Source organism: Sminthopsis crassicaudata, chromosome 2, assembly GCF_048593235.1.
Source record: "Sminthopsis crassicaudata isolate SCR6 chromosome 2, ASM4859323v1, whole genome shotgun sequence".
NCBI lineage: Eukaryota > Metazoa > Chordata > Mammalia > Dasyuromorphia > Dasyuridae > Sminthopsis > Sminthopsis crassicaudata.
This window is the reverse complement of record NC_133618.1, coordinates 386,275,209-386,288,687: the sequence shown is the minus strand read 5'-3', so window position 1 is coordinate 386,288,687 and position 13,479 is coordinate 386,275,209. Positions and strand designations below refer to the sequence as shown.

The following is a 13,479-nucleotide window of genomic DNA, read 5'->3' as shown; positions in this document are numbered from 1 at the left end:
TGATATGGCATCCCTAATTCTAGCTCTGGTGTTCCCTTTGAAGGTGCCGCTATTTAAGAGAAGAAGACAGAGCTCTGAACAAGTACCCTGCGCTATACTACCCTGAGCTGTACATTCTCAAGGGAGGCTACCGAGACTTCTTCCTGGAATATGTGGTAAGAGTACAGAGTACATGGAAACAGAGCAAGGTCTAAATATAGAAGGAACCAATTCCTATCCCTCAGTGAGTGCCAGCATTTGGCCCCCATGTTCAGTCCTTAAAGAAAGTATATCTGCTCTTAAGTTTAGTTAGCAATTCAGTTCAACAAACATTTGTCAAATACCTGCTCTGTGGTAGGCACTGGAAATACAAAGACAGTACCTTTTCTCAATAGCTCAAAGGGTATGGTATTTGCATAGGTAAGTATAATACAGGGTAATTTGGAGAGGAAGAGAACACTAGCAAAAGGGGAGGGTGGGGAGGGGAGATGTTAAAGAAGATTTAATGGAAAAAATTGTATATGTGCTGAGCACGGAGACAAAGAGGCAAAGAGGAAGAGAGATTATGTTGTAAGCAAAGCAAATGTTTTAGATAGATTCATGGAGGCAGTAGATTGGAATACCAAGTTCAGAACAACTGATGGTGCTATTTGGCTGGAATGAAGAGTACATTTAAAGAGAAACAATGTGGGGGGAAAAGCGTGGAAAAGGAGTCTGGAGCCCAGATTTTAGAAAGTTTTGAATACTAGCATTTAGCATAGTGCCTGGCATATAGGTTGTAAACTAGGAAAATGATAGTGCCCCAAAAAGAAATAAAGAGTGGTTTAGGGGTAAAGCTTATGAATTTTATTTTGGACACACAGATTTTGATATTTTAATGGAATCTCCAGGTAGAGATGCTTAGTTGGCATTTTGACAATATAAGTGTTCAGGAGAGAGAGTAGGGATAGATGTATACATTTTTTTTTTATTTTTTTTTTTATTCATTTTTCCAAATTATCCCCTCCCTCCCTCCACTCCCTCCCCCCAATGGCAGGTAATCCCATATATTTTACATGTTTTACAATATAACCTAGATACAATATATGTGTGTAAATACCACATTAATTATTAGCTTCCGAAGGTATAAGTAACCTGGGTACATAGACATTAGTGCTAACAATTTACATTCACTTCCCAGTGTTCCTTCTCTGGGTATAGTTATTTCTGTCCATCATTGATCAACTGGAAGTGAGTTGGATCTTCTTTATGTTGAAGATTTCCACTTCCATCAGAATACATCCTCATACAGTATTGTTGTTGAAGTGTATAGTGATCTTCTGGTTCTGCTCATTTCACTCAGCAACAGTTGATTTAAGTCTCTCCAAGCCTCTCTGTATTCCTTCTGCTGGTCATTTCTTACAGAGCAATAATATTCCATAACCTTCATATACCACAATTTACCCAACCATTCTCCAATTGATGGACATCCATTCAACTTCCAGTTTCTAGCTACAACAAAAAGAGCTGCCACAAACATTTTGGCACATACAGGTCCCTTTCCACTCTTTAGTATTTCTTTGGGATATAATCCCAATAACAGCAATGCTGGGTCAAAGGGTATGCAGATGTATACATTTTTAAAAATATTTTTTATTTTTTCAATTATATGTAAAGATAATTTTTAACATTTATTTGTGTGTATATATAAATATAAATATATATATATACACACATATACATATGTACCTATAGATGTATAATTTTTCCAGTTACTTGTAAAAAGTTTTTTAAACTTCAAGTTCTAGATTCTCTCCTTTCCTTCCTCCCTACTACTCTCATTGAAAAGGCACATGTGAAGTTATACAGAATATTTCTATAAAAGTCATGTTGTAAAAGAAAATATAAATCTTCACTACCACCACCCTCACAAAAACAAAACATCACTAAACCTTGAGGAAAAAAAAAAAGCATACTTCAGTCTGTATTCAGGCACAAGCAGTATGAATATGAGTATGATAGCATTTTCATCATATATCTTTCAGAGTGATCTTGGATCATTATATTGTTGAAAATAGCAAAGTCATTCACAGCTGATCATCTTACAACATTGCTATTACTTTGTATATTTCATGAGCTCATGAAGGACTTTATAGATTTTTCTGCTTGTCATCTCTCTCTCTCTCTCTCTCTCTCTTTTTTTTTTTTTTTTTTAATTATGGCTTTTTACTTACCAGATATATGCATGGGTAATTTTATAGCATTGACAATTGCCAAACCTTTTGTTCCAGTTTTTCCCCTCTCCTTCCCCCCTCCTTCAGATGGCAGGTTGACCAATACATGTTAAATATGTTAAAGTATAAATTAAATTGAGACTTTGAAATAGCGTACAATTAGCCTGTGAAGGAAATAAAAAATGCAGGCGGACAAAAATAGAGGGATTGGGAATTCTATGTAGTGGTTCATAGTCATCTCCCAGAGTTCTTTTGCTGGGTATAGCTGGTTCAATTCATTACTGCTCTATTGGAACTAATTTGGTTCATCTCATTGTTGAAGATGTCCATGTCCATCAGAATTGATCATCATATAGTATTGTTGGTCATTTCTTACAGAACAATAATATTCCATAATATTCATATACCATAATTTATTCAGTCATTCTCCAATTGATGGGCATCCACTCAGTTTCCACTTTCTGGCCACTACAAAGAGGGCTGCCACGAACATTCTTGCACATACAGGTACTTTTCCCTTCTTTAAAATATCTTTGGGATATAAGCCCAGTACTAGCACTGCTGGATCAAAGGGTATGCACATTTTGGTAACTTTTTGAGCATAGTTCCAAATTGCTCTCCAGAATGGCTGGATGCATTCACAATTCCACCAACCATATATCAGTGTCCTTGTTTTCCCACATCCCCTCCAACATTCTGCATTATCTTTCCCTGTCATTCTAGCCAATCTGGCAGGTATCTTAGAATTGTCTTAATTTGCATTTCTCTGATTAATAATGACTTGGAGCATCTTTTCATGTGGCTAGAAATAGTTTCAATTTCTTCATCTGAGAATTGCCTCATATCCTTTGATGCTTTTCATTTCTTATAGCACAATATTATTCCATCATAATCACTTATCACAATTTATTCAGCCATTCCTCAACTGATGGGCATCTCCTCAATTTACAATTCTTTGCCACCAGAAAAGAGCTTCTATAAATTAAAGGTCTTTTTCCTTTTTTTTTTTAAATTTCTTTTGGGAATCATGCCTAGTTGTGGTATTGTTAGGTCAAAGAATGTATATGATTTTATAGCTCTTTGGGCATAGTTCATATCTTTTGATTATTTGTCAATTGGGGAATGACTCTAATTTTTTTTTTTATAAATTTGACTCAGTTCCCTATACATTTGAAAAAAAAGGCCTTTATCAGAGAAACTTCCTTCCAAATTCTTTTCACAATTATTATTGCTAACTGTATTCCCTCTCCCCCATTTATTATATTCTCTCTCTTCTTTCATCCCAAACCTCCTCAGCTTCTGACCACCCCCTCCCCCAATATGCCTTCTTTCTGTCACCTTCCTCCCTTCTCATATCCCCTTCCTTTCCTACTTTCCTGCAGGGTAAGATAGATCTCTGCACCCATATTGTATATGTTATTTCCTCTTTGAGCCAATTCTGATGAGAGGAAGGTTCACTCACTCCTTTCTTTCCCCTTCTTCCTCTCCACTGTAAAAAGCTTTTTTTTGCCTCTTTTATGGCAAATAATTTACAATTCCACTTCTCCTTTTCCTTTTTCTCCCAGTACTCTCTCATTCCCAAATTAAAAAAAAAATTATCCCTTCATATTCAACCTTCACCTGTGCCCTCTGTCTATATCTATTCCTTCAAATTGTCATAATAATGACAAAGTCCTTATGAGTTACAAGTTACAGTCCATGTAGGAAGTAAACAGATGAACCTTATTAAGTTCCTTGTGATTTCCTTTTCCTGATTCTTCTGAGTTCTGTATTTGAAAATCAATTTTTAAAAATTCAACTCTGGTCTTTTTATCATGAATGCTTGAAATTCCTCTATTTTATTGAATGTCCACCTTTTATTCTGAAGAAAATACTCAGTTTCGCTGGGTAAGTGATTCTTGATTGTAAAACCAGCACCACTGCTCTCCGGAATATCAAGCCCTCTGATCCTTTAATGTAGAAGCTGTTAATCTTGTTTTATCCTGACGGTAACTCTACTATATTTGAATTAATTGTTTCTGGATGTTGCAATATTTTCTCTGTGACCTGGGAGTTCTGGAATTCAGCTATAATATTCCTGGGAGCTTTCTTTTTGGAATCTTTCAGAAGATAATCGGTGGATTTTTTCAATTTCTATTTTACCCTCTGGTTCTAGAATTTTCAGGGAAGTTTTCCCTGATAATTTCTTGGAAAATGATGTCTAGGCTCTTTTTGATTGTGGCTTTCAGGTAGACCAATAATTTTAAAATAATCTCTCCTGGATCTATTTTAACATTCAGTTTTTAAAAATTTTGAATTCCAAATTTTTCTCTCTCCCATCTTTCTTCCCTCCCTAAAATGGTAAGCAATTTTGTATAAGTTATATATGTACAATCATGCAAAATATTTCCATGTTAGTCATGTTGTGAAAGAAGAAACAGACCAAAAAGAAAAAAAAATACATATAAAAAAATGCTTCAATCTGCATTCCAACATTCTTTCTCTGGATGTGGGTAGAATTTTCCATCATTAGTCCTTTGGAATTGTTTTAGATCATTGTATTTGTAAGGTTCAGGGGAGGAGCTGAGCATGGTGCAAACAGGAAGTACAAAGGCCTTGAAGCCTGAGATCCCCATGTGGTTTTCTGTGATCAGCACAGACCATCTCATGGGTGGAGAACTCTGGTTGCATTGAGATCCCCATCATTTATGGGAGGCATCTCCTTCTTTAATTGGCTATGCATGTGACCTCATAGACCTGATATAAGCTATGGGGATCAGGAAATGGGAGGAGTTTTACTAGGAGTTGACTAAGATCTTAAGCTTGCATATGGCTGTTCTGGGATGTTCTGTTGAATGTAGAACCACTGCTTGATGAAATGGTGGCCAGAGATCTCTGAAGACCTCTGATTGAGGTAAGATTGGTAAGAAGCATTGTACTAGACAGTGACCAGAGATTTATCTGAGGGCCTGGGAATTAGGAATGGCTGGTAATAGTAGTTTCTGGGTGGGAAACCACATGTATTTAGAAGAACTAAATTATTCATAATCAGATCATTGCATAATATTGCTATTAGTATGTACAGTGTTCTATTTATATAGTTAAATATCAGTTCATGTAAATCCAACTTTTTCTGAAATTGACCTGCTCATCATTTCTTATAGCACAATAGTATTCCATTACATTTATATATCACAACTTATTTAGTCATTCCCCTATTGATGGGCATCCCCTCAATTTCCAATTTTTTTTACTACAAAATGAGCTGCTATAAAAATTTTGGTATTGTAGATCCTTTTTCCTTTTTTTTTTTTTTTTTTTTTTTTTTTTAATTTTTTAATTTTTTTGAAATGCAGACCTACTAGTGGTATTGCTGGATCAAAGTATATGCATAGTTTGATGCCTTTTGGACATAGTTTCAAATTTCTCTTCAAAATGATTGGATCAATTCATAACTTCATCAGCAGTACATTAATGTCCCAGTTTTCCCACAAACTCAACATTTTTTACTTTCCTTTTCTATCATCAGCCAGTCTGATAGTTGTGAAATAAATGGTACCTCAGAGTTCTTTTAATTTCTATTTCTGTAATTAATAGTGATTTAGAGCATTTTTAATATGACTATAAATTTGATTTATTCATCTGAAAACTGCCTGTTCATATCCTTTGACTATCAATTGGAGACTTGTTAGGTTCTTACTAATACAGTTTCTGGAGACAACGGAACATTACAGAGACTGACTTCTTATAAGTTTTCTATCTGGTTGAGAAACAAAACCTTTATCAGAGATATTTGCTATAAAATTTGCTTCCAAATTTCTTCTTTCCTTCTAATCTTGGTTGCATTGGTTTTATTTATGCAAAAATCTTTTGATTTAATATAATCAATTGTTATAATATGGGAATCTCCTGCCAGTAGCTGCTGGAGGTCTAACTCCAATCTGTAGAATAGATCTCTTCATGTGAGAGGAGGATGATGATGATACAAAGAAACTGAGAGGCAGTTGCATTCTCTGACTCCTCCACTGAGAAGCTGAGAGAGGTTGTCTAACCTCTCTCCCTCTACCTCCAATTTATTTCATTCCAGTCCACAAGCAACACCTATGTCAGTAAAGGCTGCCCTGCAACTCCTTCAGATGTTATGATCCACAGGTGTGTAGGCTCTAGGAGAATTAACCTGCCCCTTCACCTAGGCATGGTTCTTAACAATCAATATTATCCATTTTATATCATATAATACTGTCTGTTGATCAAAAATTCTTCTCTTTGCTATAGTTCTGACAGATAAACTATTCCTTGCTCTCCAAATTTGCCTGTGGTATCACCATTTTGCTTAAATCACGTAGCCATTTTGATCTTAGCTTGGTATATAAAGAAAGATATTAGTTTATAATTCTCACCATTCTTTTTCAGTTTTCCCAATAGTTTTTTTTGACAAATAATGAATTATCCCACAGTAGATTACTATGGTTATTTACTACTATGTCATTTGTACCTAATCTATTCCACTGATCTAACCTTCTATTTGTTCACCAGTACTAGATAGTTTTATGGATTGCAACTTTATAATATATTTTGAGATCTGGCATGGCTAGCCACCTTCCTTTGCATTTTTTTCACCATTCCCTTGATATTCTTGACTGTTCTTTCAGATGAATTTTTAAAAATTATTATTTCTTCTAGCTTTATAAAATAGTTTTTTGGTAGTTTGATTAGTATGACACTGAATAAGTAAATTAATTTAGGTGGAATTGTCATTTTTGTTATATTGGCTTAGCCATGAATAATTGACATTTTCCCATTTGTTTAGATCAGACTTTACGTGAAAAATGTTTTATAATATATAGATAGATAGATAGTTAGTTCTTGGGTTTGTCTCAGCAGGTAAGACTCAAGTATGTTATATTGTCTACAGTTATTTTAAGTGGACTTTCTCTTTCTATCTCTTGCTACTGGACTTTGTTGATAATGTATAGATGTGCTGATGATTTATGTGGTTTTATTTTATATCTGGTTGATGAGGTCTTGGGTATACTGGTAGGCCTTAGCAGAGAGAACCTGAAGCAGTGATGGGATTATAATATTCTCTAAAATAAGCAGATAAGAGCACAGATAGGATCATCTGAGCCTTAAATGGGTCTTTTGTTCAAGTGGACTTTTGATTACAGTCTCACCACAGGTAAAGGTTTCTGGAAACCTCACCTTTACTGTATTCAATCCACAGAAAGCCAAGTTTTGTCAAATATCCAGGTTATATTTACCCTATAAAAGATCTGCTCATACAGTAAATTCTTGCAAACCTTACTTAGGAATTTAGCCCTCTAGTCAATGGTGGAGTCCTGCTTCATGGCATCTTGCTCCTTATTATAGATGAATTCCTTTTTAGGGTTAGTCTGCCATGGTGTTACTCCCACTTCTTGATGTCTTTCTCCTGATTGATTGTAAGTTGCACTAGGGAATTTGGTTTTCTCCTTGTTAATTTCTAAAATACATTTCCTTGCTAACTTCTCTTGGAATTTAGCTTGTTTTTATCAGTGTAGCAAAATCTTTACCTCTTGATTTGAAGGTCTATGCCTACAAATTATTTTTGAGACAAACCATGACACTGGCCCATAACTTGAATAAATTTTGGGGTATCACCCCACACCCCATCTCAATATGGGGAGAATCTGATGGGTAAAAAGGACAGTGGGAAGATATGGATTGAGGAAAAAACCAATAATGGCATCCTTGCTTCATCCCTGATCTTATTGAGAATGCTTGCTGGTGGTTTTAGATTAACACTACTTATCATTTTAAGGAATGCTTCATTTATTCCTATTCTCTCTAGTGTTTTTAATAGGAATGGATGCTGCATTTTGTTAGAAGCTTTTTTTGTATCTGTTGAAATAATTAAATGATTTCTGATACATCAATTATGCTGATAGTTTTTCTAATATTGAACCAGCCCTACTGCTTTCCTAGCATAAATCCCAACTGATCTTGGCATATGATCCTGGTGATATATTGCTATTATATTTTATTATTAATATATTTTATTATTATATATTGCTAGTATTTTATTTAAAATTTTTGCATTAATATTCACTAGGAAAACTGAACTTTTACTTTTCTTTCTCTGTTTTGGCTTTTTCTGGCTTAGATATCAGCTCCATGTTTGTGTTATAAAAGAAATTTGATAAGACTCTTTCTTTGCCCATTTCTCCATATAGTTCATATAGTGTTGGATTTAGTTATCTTTAAAAAGTTTGGTAGAATTTACTTGTGAATCCATCTGGTCCTGAGATTTTTTTTTTTTTTAAAGGAATTCAAATTTTTTTTTTCCCCCTGAGGCTGGAGTTAAGTGACTTGCCCAGGGTCACACAACTAGGAAGTCTTAAGTGTCTGAGATTAGATTTGAACTGGGGTCCTCCTGAATTCAAGGCTGGTGCTCTATCCACTGTGCCACCTAGCTGCCCCTAAGGAATTCATTGATGAGTTATTTAATTTCTTTTTCTAAAATGGGATTATTGAATTATTCTATTTCCTCATCTGTTAATCTGGACAATTTATATTTTTGTAAATATTCATCCATTTCATGTAGCAAAATAGGTCCTAATTATTGCTTTATTTTCCTCTTCATTGGCGGCAAATTCACCCTTTTCATTTCTGATATTAGCAATTTGATTTTTTTTCCCTATATTTTATTTTATTTGGTTCTTCCCTCCCCCAATGTAACATTTACTTTCTAAATGTATAGATTTGAGAATTATCTGGCTAAAGGTGGTAATTGAACTCAGTAGTAGTAGATGAGATCTTTGAGAGGGACCAGAGTGTAGGAAAAGAGGGCCCAGGACAGCCCAATATTGGGGTTTACCCATATTGTTAGGGAGTTGAATGCAGCCAATCTTACTGAGAAGGAGCTTTCAGATGGGTAAGGAGGAGGAGAGTGGGAGATGTGGATTGAGGAAAAAGCCATTAGATTTTTCAGTTTAGAGATCCTTAATAAGACTCAGCTGAATGACTGAACAAGGAAATGGAGGAAATGAGCTAGCCTACTCTTTCTTAGAGTTTGGCTGTGAAAAAAAGGTCTTAGTGGCCAAAATTGGAAGCATAGAGCTGATTTTCTGCCCTGAGGTCTGGAAAATCACTTAATGCTTTTTCTTGCTTTTCCCCAGGAACTGTGTGAACCACAGAGCTATTGCCCAATGCATCACCAGGACCATAAAACTGAGCTTTTGAAGTGTCGCAGCCAGAGCAAAGCATGGACTGAAGAGCGGCAACTCCAGGAACAGATTGCTTGTCTCATGAAGAATGGGAATTCAAGTTGAGGAAAGAACTCTCATCATGGCAGTTACTGGCTCACAATGTGAACCCCCAGAGAGGAAGTGACTTTTGTGGAAAATCAACCCAATGGTTTACAGAAAAATACTCAGTTGTACAAGTCAAGTCAACCTATGTTCTGGGGAGAATAGGAACCTTCTGTATGGGCTATGTCCTGAAGGCTGTCCATCCTTGTTTAGCTATAAAGTTTATAGTAATCAGAGAGAATTCTTCTTTTCCTTCTCTACTATATGTCTTTACCTCCTTCAATCAGCTTGTCTTCTCTATTTGAATTTCTTGTCAGGCTTGAGGCAGTAATTTTTTTATTCTTTCTGAATTTTCCCCTCTCCCCATTTAACAAAAAAAAAAAAAAAAAAGAGTTAGCAAATATTTCCCCTCTTTATGTTCCACATGAATTGAGAACTATCTTGTTACTTGTGACATCCCAGCAAGAACTTTAAAACGCCACGGTATGACCATATTCATTCATTATCTGCTACCCAGATTTTTGTCTCGCTCTCTGTGATTCATTCAGTAATATTTATTACCTCAGGCCCTTCTCTACCTGACATGTAAATTCAGAAAACATTGTGACTTCAGTATTGACAACTCACAATCAGATATACCCCTAACTGGACACAAAATCTTCTTAGACTTTAGCCAGAGATGGATAGTCATTCCAGCTTTCCAAACAACTCTCAATTCTTGTCATGGCCCAGCAGAATGAGCTTCAAGAATTAGATTGAGTTCCCAGAGAATCAACTAAAGAGCTATTAGAAATAATCCACAACGTTGGCAAAGTTGCAGGATACAAAATAAATCCACATAAATCATCTCATTCTTATATATTACTAACAAAATCCAACAGCAAGAGATACAAAGAGAAATTCCATTTAAAAAGAATTGGTTTGAGTAACATTCTGGGGAACAATTTGGAACTATGCTCAAAGGGCTATCAAATTGTGCAAATCCTTTGATCCAGAAATACCACTACTAGATCTGTATACTAAAGAGATTAAAAAAGTGGATGGGGAAGAGAAGGACCTCATTGTGTAAAATATAACAGCTCTTTTTGTGGTGAAAAAGAATTAGAAATTGAGAAGATATCAATTGGGGAATGGTTGAACAAGTTGTGGTGTGTGATTGTAATTGGATTTTACTTGTGCTATAAGAAATGATGAGTAGGTAGGTTTCAGAAAAATCTGAACTTAGATGAGCTGATGCAAAATGAAACGAACAGAACCAGGAGAACATTGTACACAGTAAAAGCAGCATTGTACAATGATTAACTTGTACTGCTGAGAAGAGTTAAGTCAGTCAAACAATCTGAGACAATTCCAAAAGACTCTTGATGGAAAATACTATCCACATTCAGAAAAAGAACTGATAGTCTGAATGCAGATTAAAGTGTATTATTTTCATTTTTTTTTCCCATTTTGCAAACTGCTGCTTCTTTTACAACATGACTAATATGAAATTAGGTTTTTTGTGATTACGATGGAGGGCAGTGTGAAATTGTGTTCCCTTTAATCTGCAAAATTATCACTCTGAAATTATGTCCCCTTTTGATCTGAGTCTCCCATGAAGTCTGTTTCTCTAAGACTGGCCTTTTCTAAGGCAAATCACCCCATTGATGCAGACCCTTTTCAGGAAATTCCAAATTCCAGAAGCTTTAAAAAAAAGTGATTTCCATTCAATTAGAGATCTTGGCCTGGGAACTTTGGCTTTCTTTTTGACCTGAAACCAGAGCCTCAGGATTCCCTATTAAAGGATATTTCTAAACTCACTTTTTTGCAGAATGTCCAAAGCAGTAGCTGCCAGGATCCTGCCCATTGATGTAGTGTTCTGGTTAGTTTTCTGGAGGTCTCTGGATCAGCCTTTGTTTCAGCAGAATAATCACCAGAGATAAAAGTCCAAAAATCTTTATTGTCTCACAGTCTTGTCTCCTTGCCTGGGGGCTGGGCCAGCTTTCTGGAGGTCCTCTGGAATGTGTCTTGGTTTCTGTGGGGGAGGCAGGAGGACCACCACAACAGTCTCTGTCTTGAAGTCTCCCTGCGTCTCGGAGCTTGTGCTCCAGCCTCCAGTTCTGTCTTCCCCGAGTCTGTTCCAGTTCCTCTCTGGCTGAGTTTGTCCCAGTTTATATGCAGTTGTAAGATTAAATCAATCACACTGAACTCTAGTTCATACTGAACTCAGCCTGCTAAACTAGATAACCATTGTCTTATCAATTCCATTGAGTTAACACCTTGTTTTAATCAATCAAGAGTTACAACACTCTTCTCAGTGCCAGATTCCATTTCCCTAATAGGACTTTGCCACTAAAGAAGTCAGTTTTTCTAGCAAAACTGACTTCTCATCCAACAATAAACTTCCATATTTGCCACCTAAAACTCTTACGGTTCGTAAATTCTTTCACAAAGAACCTGTGCCTCTGACCAAAAGGAGATTTCCACAACTCTCTAACTGCCACTAGAACCCCATCAATTATATATATCAAATATATAACCTATATCAAATTGCATATTTCGGAGGGAAAAGGGACTGAAGGAGAAAGAAAATTTAGAACTCAATATCTTAAATTCTTAATCAAATTCTTAATCAAAATCTTAAATTATCTTAAATGTTTGAATTGTCTTTACATTTAATTGGAAAAAATAAGATACTAGTAAAAAAAAAAAAAAAAGAAATGAGCAAATGAATTTTAGAAAAACCTGGAAAGGCATCTATGCACAGATGCAAAGTTAAATGAGCAGAACTAGGATATCATATGCATTAATGATGAGGTTTGGGTGGGGGAGAGGGAGGAGGACTGGAGATTGAATCTAATATGATACGCATTGGGTGTCAACTGTGTGCTGGACACACATGGATAAAAATGAATGTCCCTTTCTCCCAGGGAATGAACCCAATCTCCCAGGTAGGAGAGGTGTGGGAACCACAAGATATATACAGATAAGTAAATAGAAAATATATACAAAGTCATTTGGCTCAATATTGCATTGGAAACTATGGAGAAATAATCAGAAAGGAAAGAAATGAGGTAGGGATCTCAACTAGAATGTTATTGCTATGTATAGATGAGAGATGGTAAAAATCTGAACTAAATAACAAATCTGAAGAATACTAGTAACTAACTGAGAAAAGAACTAAGAGATTAGGAAAGCATTATTGAGATGAGAATAGAGTTTAAATTTCCTGTTCCCCATAAACTTTAGAATTTAGTTTTTTGTTTTTATTATAAGTAGTTTTTCCTCTCTTTTGAGGGTTTTGTGAGAATCCTGACTTATTCTGAACCTTTTGTTCCATCTTAGCTAGAAAGTTCAGTTTACATTTCTATGGGGAAAAAAGGAAATTTTAAAAAGTCAGATGACAAGGCAGTAATACGCTGCAGAATTGCAGCACATTTTATTTTCAGGCAGGGAATGTGGCAAAGACTTCTTACAGCAGAGGGCACTGCTACACCATTCTAAATTAGTTGGTTCCTATCTCTGTGTTAGTTATCCACCAAAAAAAGGAAGAGGGGTAAAATTTATTTCTTTGGTTCCTCTCAATCCCTCCCCCAAAGTCTTGAAAGATAACTCTTTCCCTTTAGCAATGTCAACTAGAATTATTTGTGGGACCTCTGAGTACCATGACAAAGATCTTATGTCCTTAACTTGGTCCTTTAATTATGTAACTGATGCAATTTACTTTTATGGAATTTTTATGAAACAATTTCTGACCTAATGATTCAGTAAACACTTTCCTAGAAACCTCCTCATATAAAGGTGTTACCTCTAGGCCAAACTGGTGAGCATCTTTCCTAGGAAGCTAGTATCAAAACCAAGTATGGTATGCTTTTTTAAGTCAACCTGTTATATCAAAATTCAAATTCATAAAGCAAATGTGGGTGGTTATTCTCTGCAACATTCTAAATAAACTTTTTTCTGGTATATATAAAATGTGATTTTATATACACATAATTTTGTGTATTATAGGATCAAATGAGTTCCATCTAAATTATGCC

General features: G+C 35.5%; 1 protein-coding gene across 8 annotated transcripts in view; it reads left to right on the top strand.

Annotated features, from left to right (window-relative positions):
• The window catches only part of CDC25C (cell division cycle 25C), a 44,962-nt gene extending 35,268 nt beyond the window's left edge, over nucleotides 1–9,694 (top strand). For all 8 annotated transcript variants that reach the window (XM_074291443.1, XM_074291449.1, XM_074291442.1 and 5 more), the window contains 2 exons: nucleotides 44–155; nucleotides 9,329–9,694. In XM_074291443.1, coding sequence (XP_074147544.1) covers nucleotides 44–155; nucleotides 9,329–9,481 — 265 coding nt within the window. In that variant the 3' untranslated portion in view covers nucleotides 9,482–9,694. The remainder of the gene's footprint in view (nucleotides 1–43; nucleotides 156–9,328) is intronic.
• The last annotated feature ends 3,785 nt before the right edge of the window (nucleotides 9,695–13,479 follow it).